We start from the raw sequence: 17007 nt of genomic DNA, 5'->3' as shown, positions 1-17007 counted from the left end.
TTGACTCAGAGTATGTGATGTTCTGGCTCAGGTGAGCCACTGATCTAGCTCAAGGTGAGAACTCAGAAACTGGCCTAATTAGCTCTCTATGCCCCAGTCAAAAGCAATGGAAACCAGAATTTCTCTTCTCTCCAAAGAAATACAACAGCATTTCGGGGTCAGGTACACAGAGGCACAAAGGACGAGCTTCTCTTTGTCCTCAGTGACTACAAACTCAACTGTGGCCCAAGGATGCAGCAGACAGAACACAGGCTGGTGCATCACAGAAGGGACAGGCTGCCTGGGGGGAAGGGGACCAAGCATTCCCAGTGCTGTATCACCTAAGCAAAAGGCAAAGGCAGCTGGAAAAAGATCCCACAATGCCTTGGACACAGTTCGCAGAAGGGACCTGAGAGCAGGGTGTGGCTTTCCTCTGAGGACAGGCTATACCATTAGTCTGTCACTTCCTCTGAACACATGATCTGACTGCTCTGCACACAGGCATCTTCCAAACTTGGGGGAAGCAGTTGCCCCTCAGACATAACTCCCCAAATCCCAGAGGAACCCAGTCCAGGCACAGCACACTGCCTGACCCCCACCCGTCAGGAGCTGCAGAGTTACACACCACAATGTTGTTTGGCTCCATGGACTCCACGGCCAGCAGGAACTTGTGCTGTGCTTGCTGGTACTCCTCATTATGCTCAAATGCAAAGAAAGAAAGGCCTTTCTTGGACTCCAGCAGCCGCATTGACAGACCTGCAAGGAATACGGCTCAGGAGGGCAGGCTGTGGCGCCCCGCAGGACTCTACGAGAGTCTGACCAGTTGCTCTAGGCACTCACAACTCTCCTGTTGTTCTTAGCACAAATACATCACATAAACACAATTCAACCTGAGCATCTGGTGCAGGCTGGCCAGTTCTGGGGCTATGCTCCCGACAGGCTATAAGCTAACATCTGCCAAGAGCTCTTGTAGAGTGCTTAGGCCTGCTCAAAGTGTGTGATCTGCACCAAGGCCTGGAATCTTGTCTGTTCAGTTCCTCAGATCCACCCTGAGTATCCTCAGAAGGGAAGTGAGCAGGCCACTATGGCTGGCTAGAAACAATGCTGGAGACGACAGCATGAGTGGCCTGTCTGGTTACAGAAACACCATGCACAGAGTTCTGGGACAAGCATCCAGTGTCTGTGCAGTGAGCAGTCTACCAGAGTGAGCACTGACCCAGGTTCAGCAGGCCATTCCGACTTAGGACTAGGCACAGTTGGTCGCTGTTCCTTATATACAAAGCTGGGTGTGCAGGGACATTTTCCCTTGTAAATTTCCATCAAACAGGCCAGTAACTCTTAAGTTCCTGTCCTAAAGTGGTCCTACCTAAGGCCAGAGTCTGGCATGACCACATAGTCAATAAGCCTGCCTACACCAGTGCACAGGTGTTCTCACTGGCAAGGCAAGAGGCCTGGCCTAAACCAAAGATACTGTTAGGCAGCAGTGCACAGGCCCAGAGCTCCTCCACAGGGGTTCACAGGCACAGAAGGGGCAGGTCCACTTTACTATCTCCAGTACAGCCACACACCGATATGACTTCCCTGCCTTCACCCTGTGAGGAGCTCTTATGTCTGTTAATCAAGATAACGGACCCTTTCCCATGTCACAGAGCCAAGCACCTAACAAGGACATTTACTTCATGCTCTCTTGCCTCTCTCCATTGCCCTTTCTTTAAATTACACACACTTGGTAGCTTGCTGTGAAATATAAAAGCGTAACAAGTTAAAATGCATTGACTGAGAACTGAGGGCATCACTTCTAGATCTAAGGCACTGCCTAATGCAGCAGCAGGCCGTACCTGGTTTGCTGTATCGGGGCCAGGTGCTCTTAGGGGTTGTCAGCCATGTACACTTGGGATACACACGCTGTCTCTGTCGAGGCCTGGGTAAAACAGAACACAGCACAGTCTTATTTTCTGTAGCTGATAGGGACCACGCTGGTCTACCTAATGGCCCAGGAACTGTGAAAGTCAAACTGTAGGCAGGGAAGATACAAGGAAGAGAATTGAATAGGGCGCCTAGCAGGTGAGACGAGGGTGGACGGACACAGTGTTAGCAACAGAGGTAGTCACCATCACGTAACCAGAGAAACAAAGGAAACTCGGGCTGGAGGCGGAGCTCTGTGTGCCTGCTCAGCACACACAAGGTTCTAAGTTCATCCTCAGCAAAAACAAAACAAAAAGTTCAAGCAGTCCAATAAAAAGGTGGAGGGGCCCAGGCACGAGGGCACACGACTTTAGTCCCAGTACTCAGGAGGCAGACACAGGTGGATCTCTGAGTCTGAGGCTGGCCTGGTTTACATAAGCACTCTGGACAGTCAAGGCTACACAGTAAGACTCCGTCTTGAATGCAAAGGTGGGAGCATCAAAAAAGCAACCAGAAAATGGAAGCCTGATGAAAGACGACAGGAACCAGCCTGGCTGCTGCTCAGGGCATCCTCGGTCCCGGCTCAGTGCTGAGGACGAGGTGAATGTGTGCCTGATACACTAACACGGGAAAGTGAAAAGGAAGCCACGGTGACAGTGAAGAACACAGGCGGCACCGGCACAGCTCTGGAAGAACACTAGCCGGACAGAAGAACACCAAAGATTGTAGGAAGAGGAAGGCCAGGCTCCTCATACAGATCTTGCATGGACCACAGGAGCCAAACCCTCACCACCTCCCCATGTCCTGGTCAGATGGTGACCAGTGGAGAAAGGAGGAAGGAGCCTTTTCTTTAGGTTGACCTGAGTGAGCGATCTGTGAACATGTGATAATCTCTAAGCTTCTTTGATCATTTAGGTACATCAAAAATGAATGAGAAACAAGTTGTACTTTCAGAAACAAGACAGGAAAGCTTCAAAAAGAAGTAAAATAGCTGCAGAAAAAAACTCAAGTGTAAAGCTGAGCGGTAGCGGCACACGCCTTTAATCCCAGCACTTGGGAGGCAGAGGCAGGTGGATTTCTGAGTTCGAGGCCAGCCTGGTCTACAGAGTAAGTTCCAGGATAGCCAGGGCTACACAGAGAAACCGTCTTGAAAAACAAACAAAAAAACCCCCAAAAAACAAAACAAACCAACCAACCAAACAAACAAACAAAAAAAAAAAAAAAAAAAGGAAAAGGCTGATGTAGACTAGGCTGGCTTTGAACTTGGAGATCTCCTGGCTTCAGCTTCCTAAGCACAGAGATTACAGGTTAGTACCACCTTGTCTAGCCAAAGACAGTGTTTTTTAAAAATCTTTTTTTTTTTTTTTTTTTTTTTTTTTTTTTTTTTGGTTTTTCGAGACCAGGCTGGCCTCGAACTCAGAAATCCTCCTGCCTCTGCCTCCCAAATGCTGGGATTAAACACGTGAGCCACCACCGCCCGGCTTTAAAAATCTTTTGTTCTTAAAAGGTTTTTTGTTTTATGTGTATGCTTTGTAAATGTGTATGTATGTGTATTACAAGCCTGGTACCTGTGGAGGTCAGAAAAGGGTATGAAATCTTTGGAAGTGGAGTTAAGGAGGGTGTGAGCCACCATGTGGGAGCCGAGACTAGGTCTTCTGCAAGAGCAACAAGCTCTGAACTGCTGAGTCAGCTCTCTGAACTGCTTTTTACATTTGATATATGTGTGTTCACACTCATGCACACATGTGTGGGCATATGCGTGCCATGGTTCCAGTGTGAAGGTTGGAGACAACTTGGGGGAATCAGTTTCTTCTTCCATCATGTCGGTTTCCGACTCAACTTGGAATCAGGCAGCTTTGCTCACTGAGCTGCTTCTCTGGCCCAACTTAAAGTTTTAAAGAAATAAATATAATTCAAAGTAAACTATTATAAAAGTAAATGAGCTATGGTCACAGTGGGAGCTGCAGCTGTTTAGTTTTTCAAGACTAGAACTGAGGAATGTTCAGTTTGTCCTCAGACTCTGTGATCTGTGGGTATAACCGTAGCACTACATAGGATGAAATAAATGTAATTATTAATTAATGTCAGTAACTCTCATTTACAGAAACAGGACCTATCAACTACAATAAAATGGCAGACAGACAAAGCACGGCTGCAGGGAAGGGGGGAGGAAGGTAAGAGCTTGTTGTCAGTTTGACAATATTTAGAATTACTGAGACACATCTCTGAGTAGGTTTGTGGGGACACTAACAGAAGACTTGCCCTGAATGTGAGCGATACGATCCTATGGGCAGCATTCTGGACTCAACAAAGGGTAAGGAAAGAGAAAGACAGAACAACTGATTGATTGACTGACTGACAGGGGTATCATGTAATCCAGGCTAGCTTCAAATTCACTTCGCAGCTGAGGATGGCTTTGAACTCTTGGTCGTCCTGACGCCTCTTCCTCCTCCCAAGTGCTGCAGTTGTGTGTCACCATGACTGGGTTTTATGGCGTTGAGGTCACACCCAGGACTCAAGCTTGCTAAGCAAGCACTCTACCAAATGAGCCCAGAACCCCATCCTCAAAAAGGAGCATCTGAAATATACATAATTTTCATCAGTGTTCCCAAAAGAACACTTAAGAGTTAAAAAATTTAACATTAAAAATATAAAGCAAGAAATAAATAGGTAAGCCAGGCACGGTGGCATACACTTTTAATCCCAGTACCCAGGGAACAGAGGCAGGTGGATCGATCTGAGTTCCGGGCTAGTCTGGTATTCTAGGCCAAGTAGGACTACATGGTGAGATTTATCTCATAAATACAAAAGAACAAAAATGCCCAAACAAACCTCACAGGAAACACGAGGAAAACAGGAGTTAACAGCAAACTAAAACCCTGTGGACTTCAGTCAGAGTTGCAACAACATCAAAAACCCAAACCTCTTGCGTTTGCTATAGGGGAAAAAAGAAACTGACCCTGATGGAGTGTGAGTCTAAGCTGCACCACTCCCGAGGGCAGCTCGGCAGCAAGCAGGCCTCAGTTTCACAGAATGCGTGCAGGGTGCACAGGGATGACGGCCTCGAGGTGCACACAGGCCAGCATCTGGGGTAAATAACCAGCCCTGGCACATCACAGAACCCAGAATGCCAACACAGAAAACCAGATATACAAGACAGGATGTTACAGCGCCAGCAGAATCCTCTCATGGTCACATAAAGCGAAGACTGGCATTTGCCCTGCAAGCTATAATCAATTACCAAAAATAACTCGGGTGTGGTGGGAGAATGAGAGTCAAAGGTCAGATGACTAAACTGATTACATTTCTAACAAAAAGCACTTGTTTACAATCAAGGAAAAAAAAAAAACCCACAAAACTTACAAAGACAATGCTAGGGGCTGGGAAGTGGCTCAGCCGTTAAGAGCACTTGCTGCCTTCACAGAAGCCTGGGCTTGGTTCCCACAGCCCACATGAATGCTCACACTGCATCTAACTACAATTCCAGAAGACCTGACACCCTCTCTGGCTTCTGCAGGTACTGGATGTACATAGTACATTTTCAGACAGGCAGCCACTTTATGAGCGCATTCTCATGAAGCACCGTATCTTTATATATTTTATCAATATAAATGATGATAATATAATAAATAGTATCTTTTTAAAAAAAGACAGTATTAAGCTAGCCTTGACAGCATAAGTCTATAATCATAGCACTTGAGAGGCGGAGGCAGAAGGTCAGCGAACTCAAGTCCTGGGCCTCAGAGACAACCCTATCATAAACAAAGATAGGGCATCCTAGGGATCCCATGGAGAAGCAGAGAACACACGCGCCTCCTAACCACACTCCCAGAGGCCGGCCCTTGCACACTCTTCCTTCAGGGAATCATGGGGCACACTCATGATGTGCATCCCTGTAGCATGACGCCCAACACTAAGAACTATTTAATCAGCAACCACGATGTCTTCGGCATCTCTGCAAAGGCGAGAAGGACGGAGCCAGCTCCGGGAGCCTCGATGACTCCACCACCTTTTCTTCGGACTCATTTCGGACCTAATGCTAAGAGTTCTATTTGTTCACTACAGATGTAAATATTTCCCCCTATGAAGAACCCATGGCAGTTTTTCTGCCTCAGTTTCCCTCAACACACCCTTCTGTCTAGAGTGTGAGAAAGACTGACAGAACCTGAAGGACACAGACTGAGCGGGGGCCTCACCTTTGCTCGCCCAGGACCGCTCGAGCACCAAAATACCTCTTCAGTTCTGTGTCTGGATTCAAGTGTCTGTGAGAAAAGAGTTTAGAAAAAAAATTATGTTTTTTTACAGAAACTATACATTTTTATAAAGTCACATAAGAATTTAGTAGGGAGCTTGGCTTGCAGTGGTGGTGCATGCCTGAAATCTCAGTACTTGGAAAGCTGAGGCAGGAAGATCGGGGTCCCAGCCGGCTTTGAGCACACTGTGAGCCCCTGGCAACAACTGTCAAGCAGCACACTTTACTGAGCACATGAAGAGCAACAGGCGGGTACATACCGAATGCACAACGGGGCTCAGGGAGCCAAGACATCGGGGGAGCCCCCTGAAAAGAGGGGGAGTGCTCCGTCCTCGTCATTTCTTAGATGTTTAATAATAAGTTTATTTGTTTGCTCTGAGGAGTGTCTCATTCTGAAGCCCAGGCTAACCTTGAACTCATGCCTCAGTCCACGGAGTGCTAGGATTACAAGTGTGAGCCCCGTTCCCATGTCTACATTCTTTTGTCTTGGGGGGACTGAGTATGAAGCCTGCTGTACAGGAGCTGGGATCCAGGGTCTCACACATGCTCGGTGGACACGCTACCACTGCACCACATCTCTCCATCTTGCCACTTCCCAAACTACAGTACACGCCTTCTTTCTTGAGTTCATCACTCTGTAGACCAGGCTAGCCTCAAACTCAGAAATCCACCTGCCTCTGCCTCCCAAGTGTTGGGATTATAGGCGTGCGCCACAGCAATCTGGTCTGCCTTGTTTTAAATACTGCTCTTCTCTCACAGGTGAAGGCCGACTGTACCTGTGCTCCACATACAGCACGTGCTTCCTGGAGCTCAGGGGAGCGGGGCCGGGGTGGCTGAACCCACTGCCATCCTCAATCCTCTCTAAGATGCGGTCAATGTCTTCCAGGCCATTTTCCTAAAAGCCAGAAGAATTAAAAACTGTTAATCACTGTGCTGACCTCCACACTCGGATTCTAGGCATGTACCACCGCACCTGGCTCTGACTTGACTTCCAATGTTACACTACCAGTGACAGAATGGTTCATTTTGAAAAAGAATGATTATATTGACTTACTTTCTAAAAGATATCATATGCTGCACATACACTCAAAAAAGGAGACATGTCTCACTAGAGAAATTCAGAAGAGCTGGAATCACAGACTCAGGGCCCTGGAAACCACAGGCCAAAACACCACTGTGTCTTCTAGAGGAGCTGACTTCCTTGGGTAAACTGAGTCATGACTCCTCGCTGGCAGAACAAAGCTATGACTTTTTCCAGAACTAACAGTAAGACACGGGGCACAAGGCGTGAGGAAGCAAGAAGACAGACGGCACTATCTGATGATGGCCCGTCCGCCGTGGCTTCTACACTCACTACCAATTTTAGTCATCAGGAAGAGACAAAGGCAGCTGAGCAAGGGACACTCACCTCAAAACCCAGAGCCCAAGAGTGGGGTCTGATAACCAGGGAGCAAAGGGAACAAACCAGACACGGATCTGTAAGTGGTCTTCCCCTTTGTTCTCCTGGCCTCTGAGCTACGCCTCTTGGGAAGCTATCAAAGTGTTCAATAGGAAACTTTCTCCGAGGACCAGCCTGAGGTACCAGCAGGGAACAGTGAGGCTCAGGCAGAGGAACCAGACCGTTTGACAACATACCGAAGATTCTCCTGTGCAGCTTTTCTTATTTTTCTGCTTCTTTTTCTTCTTTCGGAGTTTGCCACTTGCATTAGACTAATGGAAGAGACATTTTAATCAATGGAAAGAAATAAAATCATAAACATTAAGAACTACCCAGCAGCCAGGCCTGGTGGCACATGCCTTTAATCCCTGCACTCAGGAGGCAGAGGCAAGTGATCTCTTTGAGTTTGAGGAAATAAATAAAACAAATCAATAAACAAAAATGTAAGCGACCGCGACCCCAACCTCCTTTGTGGTGGTCCCCATCCTTCCTCCATCCTCAGGTCCTTCCAACTCACTTGCATTTCGGCAGTAAGAAACACCTGCCATGGTCCTCCCTCCCGTGTATACACATGGTATCCCTGCCCGTGTGCTTAGGGCCTTCCCGTGGCCTAGAGTAGATAACGCGCACAGGACCACCCAGCCACTGGACACTGGCATTCCATCTTCATTTTGGCAACCATTCCCTGCTGTGCTCTACCAACCCTGAAGATGGGACTCACTGGGCCAGGGTGGCCCACTATGAGGCCTGTGCTCCCCTGTAATACCTCCTGTAGCCAAGTCCTGTGAAGATTTAAGCTTCACTGGACTGCATGTTCTCATCAGGCACAGGCACTCCCAAAAGAGGCAGGTGGACACACTTATGGTACCCCCGAGGCTACCACTGGTCTTCAGATTTCTACAGAAACCTCATCCAGGTTCCTCAGGGCAACCAAACAACTGATAAACTCCAACTCGGAAGAAGTCAAGAAACTGGTAGCACAGGGTGGATGTGGCCAGCACCTTGGGGCTCTCCCTCTGGCATGCCTCACAGTTACCCACCACCATGTGATTGATCCTCTATACCTGTTCCGGGGACCCTGCTTTGGTTGCATCTCCATCTTGCTTGGTCTCTGGATTCCCATGTTTAGCCCTTCCTTTGTTCCCTGATGACACAGAGTCTGGCAGGGTACAGTCAGACCTCTCCCCATTTACCACAAGGTCATCCTCAAGATCCTCGATGTTTATCTGGAAAAAGGAGAAGGAGATGAAAGCAACTGAGCACCTCAGTTAAACTGAGCACAGGGACTCTGCCGAGCGCCCCAGTGCAGGGCACACGGAAACTCTATCCAGTTGAAAATGGAGGACTGTGCGTAAGTCAGAAAAGGAGGTGAGAAGGCAGGAGCATCTGACCCATGCAGCACCAGCACATTTCTGAGCCTGTGAATGAGTTCTGACTTAAGTCAGTGCACCGAAGATGAACATCATCTTCAGGCATGACATCCAAAATCCCCAAACCACAATGTCCCTATTTATTGAGTACCACACAAGAGCAACTTTAACTTCTCTTCTTTATGTGTACGGGTATTCTGCCTACATGCATGTATATGCACCACTTATATGTCTGGTGCCCATGGAGACCTGAGGAGGGTGTCATAACCCCTGGAACTGGACAGCTCCAAGCCACCATATGGATGATGGGAAGCAAACCTGGGTTCAGTGGAAGAGCAGTCAATGCTCTTGACTACAGAGGCAATTCCAGATTCAGTTAACCATTTTTAACTGTTAAGACTTCCCAGACAAAGATACCACAATCCCTGTAAAAGGCTGCTGTAAAGAGAATTTACTTTTTTGCATTGGCAGAAGAAGCCAGTAGAACTCTCCATTGTGAAGAGCGACTATGTACCTAGGAATCAGGTACATAACAGATGTCTAAGGGCAGAAGTGACCAAATACCTGGAACCATCACAGATTTTCTTTTTTCATTGCTGAAAAACTCTTGCAAATAGAACGCTAACACATTCATCCCGTCCTTACAGCAGTTCTCAGTGTGCAAACCTTGCTAAAGACAGCCCCACCAGGGTGGTGAACAAAAACCAGCCAGCATGGACTGGAGGGGCTCAGCAGTTAGAGCACTGGGTGCTCTTCCAGAAGACCTGGGTTTGAGTCGCAATGCCCACATGTATGCTTGTAACCATGTATAGCTCCAGTTCTAAGGGATCAAACACACTCTGCAAGCCTTTGTGGGTGCTAGGTACACATGTGACATATAGACATACATGCAGACAAAGCATATCCATACACATAAAAATAATAAGTCTTTTAAAAAAAGAGTATGCCCACCACTACCCTCATGCCACTGAATGCACTGCTTTGGCAGTAAATATTTAGTTCCACTTTATAGATTCTTAATATGTTTCATCCTATCCAAATAAAGGCCTGGCCTTTGCTCTGGCCTCCATAGTAATGTCTTCTCCACTGGAGCTTCGACCCACACTGACCAGAGGATTTAAAGGGGCCCTTAGGCCAAGTCAGATGGTAGCAACATGATCTAAGGTGGGTATCCAAAGCCCACGGAAGCACTGCAGATCCTGTCAGCCACGGGGCTGTACAGTAAAGCCCCTTTTAGTGAACCCCACCAATATACTGTGTACACAGCTCATTCTGTAACCCCTGGGGCCAAAAACAACAAAAACCTGAATGTGGAAACTCAGGCTGGGAATGCCCCCCACACACTGTTAATCAATGCGTGGGAAGTGTCACCTGTACACGCCAGGGAATGCAGCCACAGCTCTGGGACCTCACTTTGTAAACACTCCCTGTTTGTAGGAACCAAGTGAACGGTATTTCTCACCAATTACTGAACTTGGAAGGTGCCCTGCAAACCCCTACAGTTGGAACTAGCGTCAGAAGGGCAGTCATGTGATTTTCCCTCCTGCTCATGCAGGGTTAGATGAAGTTAGGGACTTCTTTATACACTGTTCTAATAGAATACAACCACTGTGGTGTGCAAAAGTGCCTTTTAGCTCGTTAGGTAGTTTGGAGTTTGTGGAGACAGGGTTTATCTGTGTAACCCTGGCTGTCCTGAGGTACCTCTGTAGACCGGGCCGGCCTCGAATTCAGAGATCTGCTTCTGGCTCTGCTGGGATTAAAGGCATGTGCCATCACTCCCAGAGCCAACTTGTTTTCCTTGTTGTTAAAGATTTATTTATTTATTTATTTATTTAATGTGAGTGCACTGTAACTGTCTTCAGACACACCAGAAAAGGGCATCAGATCCCATTACAGATGGTTGTGAGCCTCCATGTGGTTGCTGGGAATTGAACTCAGGACCTCTGGAAGAGTAGTCAGTGCTCTTAACCACTGAGCCATCTCTCCATCCCCTTACACTTTTTAAAAAAGATTTATTTATTATTATATTTAGTTTTTTAGATTTATTTATTTACGTGCACTGTGTTCTGCCTGTATGTCTGTGTGAGAGGGTGTCGGATCCCCTGGAACTAGAGTTACAGATGGTTGTGAGCTGCCATGTGGGTGCTGGGAATTGAACTCAGATCCTCTGGAAGAACTCTTAACTGCTGAGCCATCTCTCCAGCCCATTCCATTCTATTCCATTCCATTCCATTCCATTCCTATTTATTTATTTATTTATTTATTTATTTATTTAAGGCAGTGTCACTACATACTTGTTGCTGGCCTTGAACTCACATCAATCCTCCCACATTAGCCTCCATGTGCCACTACACCCAACTCAGTCAATTTTTTAAAATTTGCTGTCTTTTTCCTTTTGGAGTTTATACATATGTGTGTGTGTATATACACGCATATACACACACATATATATACACACACAGCATTATAAATATACAAGTAATATAAATACATATTGTAAATATGTTATAATATATTAGTAATATATATTATTTGTATATTTATATATACTATATATAAGTATATATACAACAAACACATAAATTTATGATATAAATATACATATGTCTATTACTAATATATTTATGTAAAGTACATATTTTATTATATATTAAATATATTTACTTATGTATTTTATACTTATTTACTGTATGTATTTACTTAAATATTTATATTATATATTTATGTTAAGCATATGTCTATATACTGTATATATTATATACATCATAGTCTATATATAGTATAAATATGTTTTAGTTTGGTTTTCTTGGAGACAGCATCTCTGTATGTAGTCCTGGCTGTCCTAGAACTTACTATGTAGACTAGCTTAGTCTCAACGCACAGAGATCTGCCTGCTCTGTGTGTGCCACTATGCCCAGGAGACCATGTCATATAAACAAACAAACAAACAGGAATGCAAAGTAGGCTCAAGACCCTGGCTCAACCCCCACCCCTGCAAAACAAACAGAATACAGCACTTACTATTCCGCAGTAAGAAGGAACAAACAAAAAATACTCAGAACTAAATAAATCTCAAAAGTATATTCTGAACACGGGGCCAGGCACAAGCGAGCATAGACCAGATGTCGGAGCCACAAACAGTTTACACCGATGGAAGTGTCAAATTCACACTCCATGCTCTTTATTATGTAACTTCAATAAGCTGACTTTATTTTTTTTGAGACAGGGTCTCAGTATGTTGCCCTGGCTGGCCTAGAACTTGATATGTAGGCCAAGGTGTCCTCTAACTCAGAAATCCTCCTCAATGCAGGGACTCAAGGTGTGAGCCGTCACGTCCAGCAAGACTGAGTTTTAAAAACTCTTCTGACTGGAATGGTACAGATTTCTAATCTAGAGTCAGGCGTGGCCCTAGGCCATCTCTGCCGCACCCTTCTGCATCCTTCCCTTAGACTGTATCAAACAGACCGCTGGCCACCACGTGCTTCCGGACCTCTTCTGTCCCTTTCATTTCCAACGACCACTGAATGCTGATCACATGATCACATGCCCAGCACAGGCTACAGGCTGCACCCGCGAGCTCACGCAGGCTTCACCACAGCCCCATGAGTCAGCAAGAACATCCCCCAGACTTTCATTCAGTACCCTGTCGGGCTCTCATACTGGGACGGTATGTCTCAAGAGGGACAGCCAGGACAGGAGGCTCTGACTCTACGTCTTTGTACACAAGCCTAAAACAACTATTTGTTTTGTTTTGAAACAGGCTTTTTCTGTATAGCCCTGGCTGTCCTAGAACTCTCTCTGTAAACTAGCCAGGGAGGCCTTGAACTCACAGAGTTCTGCCTGCCTCTGCCTCTGGGATTAAAGGCGTGCCCCACCACTGCCTGGGTAGTAATTTGTTTTATTAGAGTAAGCACAGACAGACACGGACGCTGTCCTAAGGGGTGGTGATATACTAGTGAGCAGCAAAGTCTGTTTCTAAGAAACGTATATTCTAGCAGTGGGAGACAGTCAGCATATACGGAAGAGCAGCTCAGTGTGGCCAGTGGGAGCTGCCAGGGAAAAGGAGGGTGACACCTAAGCATACCCATGGGAGAGGAGAGGAAGTCTCTGTCAGTGTCACGGCAAAAGGGACTGCAGCCAGAGGGGGAGCAAAGGGAGGTAAGAGTGGATGAAAAGTGAGCAAGATTAGAAACAGGAGAGGTCGGGGAGAACTGTCTTAGCAGACGCAGACACCTGCTGGGGAAGGAGAGCTGTCACTGTGCGCTCCTGACAGACGGAGCCAAGGCAGCAGTGACCTGAGACAGAAGAGGGGTCTCACTCCGCCCGCCCGGCACTGCAGAGATGGGAGGCACCGTGAGAATCTCTACTAATGTTAATAACTCCCTCCCATTCTGATGTTAATTTCCTGAAACTAAGGAAAGATTTTGGGGGACAGAGCATTTTGATTCTCTAACTGGCAATTGTTGAACACTCCCCAGCTGCCTTGAGGAAGACAGCTGTCTACCAGATGAGCCACACTCCAGAGGCCTGGGAAAAGACCTGACTGCTCGGGCTGAAAGGTGCAGCCTCGGAAATACTGGTTCCCTCTGTATCGGGCTTGTACTACCACAAGCCTTGGTTTGGGTTTGTAGGTGATTTCCTGGTCCCAAACCCAGTCCTCTAGAAAGGCAGCAAGGGCTCTTCACCACTGGGCTGTCTTCAGGCTCCCCCCCCTCCCCCACTTGCCCACTTTAGTAGTGTGGGCTAAGCTTCTCTAATACAAAGAAGCAGCTGAGAAGTCAGCAGCCTGGGCCCCAAAGGTGGCAAGACGGCCAGCTGCCTGACATCTGAAAAGGAGGCAACTGCGCAGTCTGAGAGAGTGTCAGGGACGGGAGCTGAGGCTAAAGGTAAAGGTGCCAGGGAAGACAAAGAGCAGGGCAGTTCAGGAGAGCTGTAAAGTCTTTAGGGCCAATGGTCTCGGATACCCAAGGTCTGAGAGCTAACAAGCTTCTGTCCAGGAAGACTTCTGTAAGGGTGAATGAGATGTCTAGGCTCTGCTTTGAAATCACCTCTTAGAGAGCAGGGAGTAAAGTTATATTAAAGGCATGCAGACGGACGGGAACTGGACCACGGGCACATACGCGTTATTTGTATTTCCCTATTTGTGTTTGTGTTTGTGTGTGTGTGTGTGTGTGTGTGTGTGTGTGTGTTTAAAATTAAACCTAGCTGGGAGGTGGTGGCACACTCCTTTGTGTGTGTGTGTGTGTGTGTGTTTAAAATTAAACCTAGCTGGGAGGTGGTGGCACACTCCTTTGATCCCAGCACTTGGGAGGCAGAAGTAGGTGAATTTCTGAGTTTGAGACACAGCATCTCAAGGCTGTCTACAGAGTAAGTTCAAGGATGGCCAGGGCTAAATAGAGAAAGCCTGTCTTGAAAAAGAAATGATATGCAAAAGTAAGTCTAATAAAACACTTAAAATAAAGGGACAAGAAACAGTAAGAATGGGGGTTGCATTCAGGCTCAAAGTCAGAGGAGGTAGGAGTTCTGACTGTACCAAGGAGAGACGTATTTCACCACCGTCACCACCGCCACAGACTACGGGAGAAATGAACAATCTCTGAACCAAACTTCCAAAACGTCTGTGACATTTCCCACACTCTTCAATATCTTTGCTAGGAACTTTTAAACCTGCTAACTGATAAAAAGCTGGGACAGTGCTGTCTGGGGCAGTACTATAGTAGGGTAGGCATGATTTCACATCTGTGACTTGAGGAAGACGCAGAACTTTCGTGTGTCCCAGCTGGCTGGGACAACCCACTGCAAGACTGCGTATCAGACATATTACAAGTTTCTACTCACTCGAAAATGGCCACTGACAGCTTACCACATGTGCCAGCTGGAGATACAAAACGAGCAAAACAGACATATTATCTGCCAACACATGAAGTCAGAATCATAATTCATGCACAAATGAAACTGCAGATCCAGGTCAGTCAGTCATAAGGAAAAACATGGGTCTCAGGAGTGCTACACATTTTTCTGCTGAGAGGGATGCGCTAGGTATAACTAACTAGCTGGGACACACAGAAGTACTGTGACGACGGATAAGCCAAAATGCCTGCAAAAGAGCTAGAATCGAGAGACCTCCCCCCAAGTCGCACGCACGAGCACAACTCTATTCCTTCAGAGAACCCTAGACCCCACCCAACCCCACCGCCCACTCACCATCCCTAGGGGCCCTCCCCTAAGCTGTCTCGCATGTCACGCCACGCCCACTCTGACGTCACTGGCCTGTCTTGCCCCTACGTCACATCATGTCTCTGGACACTGCCCCGAGACACGCCCTATACTGCAGCAACGTCCTGTCACTCAGCCCCTCGTCAGAACCCCCCGCCAGACTTCAGAAGCCCCTTCGCTCGGCATTTTATCCCACCTTCCACTCCATCTAGGTTGGGGAACACCGCTCCACAGCTCCCCGACTTGCAATTCGGCACGACCTCATCACCCCACCCACCCTGCTGAAGACCCGCCCTCCCCGATGCGGCGCAGTCCCTTCTCTCCGCCCACTCGACTGCAGCCCAGACCCAACTTTATGCCCCCTTCGTATGACGTCATGCCCCCCAGTATCCCCCTCTGGTTGCCCAGCTCCTCACCAGCTCGAACCGGTTGTTGACACGGACTCCTTCCTTCCCTGCACCCCCAGAGCGCCGGCCACCCAGCCCGGGTTTTGGTGCTTCTTCCTCTGCGTCATCGTCATCAGGGAGGACAAACTGCAAGGCGTCGGGCCCTAGGGGTTCCTGGCCGCGCTGTTCCCCCCTCAGCCTCCGGAGGGCCCGGCGCGACATAAGACCCGACGGCCTGATGTAGGCAGAGGGACGAGGAAGAGCAGCAGAGTGGCGGCGCCTGCGCACTTGCGGCGCGCTGGCGCAAGGTTGGCGTGTCGCGTTTGCGCGCCGCGGCTCTCCGGAACTTCCTCCCAATTCCCCGGTGGAGTCCGGGAAGGTGCGAGGGTGGCCCAGGGAGTTCTCGCGAGAGTCGGGCCCTACGGCGGCGGTAGTGCGGCACTTCAGTTTTGGAGATGTCTGGGTTGCAGAAAGGTGGCTGTGCGGCGGGCGGCAACGCGCAGGCGCAGGCACGCCGCGGACGAGATTCCCGGGACGAGCGGGCGGGCGAGCCGGGGGGACGAGCGAGCGAGCGCGCGCAGGCGGGGAGGGAGAGAGAGCAGGTGCGCACGCCGCAAGGCTCGTGTGCAGAGACGTCTGCTATGACAGTAGCGAGGGACCCGGTCCCCAAGCCCTCTCCATGCGACTTGTCCTATGCCCCCCACCTCCACGTTGTTACTAGACTGCAAAGGGACGGTTTTCGCCTTAATAGAAACGGTCTAACTTCTTCAAGACTGGATATCTTCTCTCCACGGGGTGCACCGAGCCGAGTTAGGTGTTAGGGGTTGCTTTTTATTTTCGCGGACGCAACAGGGATGATCATGTTACAGGGATATTGGAGGGTGAGGGAGCTGTCTAGGTGTGGATCCCTGGTCTGAAGTCGAGGTGGCAGCCCTACCTACGTGTATTCTAATTCAGGAAGGTTTTCGCAATAAGGACATAGGGACCTTCTGCACAGATGCTTTCTTTTTCGATGTGCCTTTTGTTTGTTTTTCGAGACAGAGTTTCTCTGTGTAGCCCTGGCTGTCCTGGAACTCGCTTTGTAGACCAGGCTGGCCTCTGCTTCTCAAGTGCTAGGACTAAAGGTGTGTGCTACCACACCCGGCTCTTTTTTTTTTTTTTTTAAACCAAACCAAACAAAAACACTCCCTAAAACCCAGAGCTTGCTGTGTAACCCTGGCTGCCCTTGAAGCTTACAGAAATCGTGTTTCTGAAGAGCTGGAATCACAGAGCCATTCCATGTCCAGGCCTTATTTTTTTATACTTTTGGAAAACTTTCAGGATTGAGTACCTCCAAAGTAAAATGAGCTGGTGTTGGGCTGGACCTTTTCCGATCTGAGAGCAGGAGAGGGCTGCGTGGGTGTGGAGACAGCCTTCACTGTTGAGCTAGGCCAGTCACCGCTCTAAATTCCAACTTCACTT

The 17007-nt window shown here is 48.0% G+C and overlaps 1 protein-coding gene across 5 annotated transcripts in view; it reads right to left on the bottom strand.

The window, feature by feature from the left end:
- The window catches only part of Tcf25 (TCF25 ribosome quality control complex subunit), a 29442-nt gene extending 13469 nt beyond the window's left edge, over window positions 1-15973 (bottom strand). Inside the window, exons 1-7 of one of the 5 annotated variants that reach the window (XM_034523117.2) lie at window positions 15577-15964; window positions 8639-8800; window positions 7772-7846; window positions 6913-7031; window positions 6081-6146; window positions 1818-1900; window positions 605-735 (exon numbers count right to left, since the gene is read on the bottom strand). In XM_034523117.2, coding sequence (XP_034379008.1) covers window positions 605-735; window positions 1818-1900; window positions 6081-6146; window positions 6913-7031; window positions 7772-7846; window positions 8639-8800; window positions 15577-15768 — 828 coding nt within the window. In that variant the 5' untranslated portion in view covers window positions 15769-15964. Of the gene's footprint in view, window positions 1-604; window positions 736-1817; window positions 1901-6080; window positions 6147-6912; window positions 7032-7771; window positions 7847-8638; window positions 8801-15576 lie in introns of all 5 variants that reach the window. The other 4 variants (XM_034523119.2, XM_034523120.2, XM_034523118.2 and 1 more) reach the window with 4 other exon arrangements.
- Window positions 15974-17007: the final 1034 nt, after the last annotated feature.

The sequence above is a fragment of the Arvicanthis niloticus genome, chromosome 18 (genome assembly GCF_011762505.2).
Source record: "Arvicanthis niloticus isolate mArvNil1 chromosome 18, mArvNil1.pat.X, whole genome shotgun sequence".
NCBI classification, from domain to species: Eukaryota; Metazoa; Chordata; class Mammalia; order Rodentia; family Muridae; genus Arvicanthis; species Arvicanthis niloticus.
This window is presented reverse-complemented; position numbering and strand designations above follow the sequence as displayed.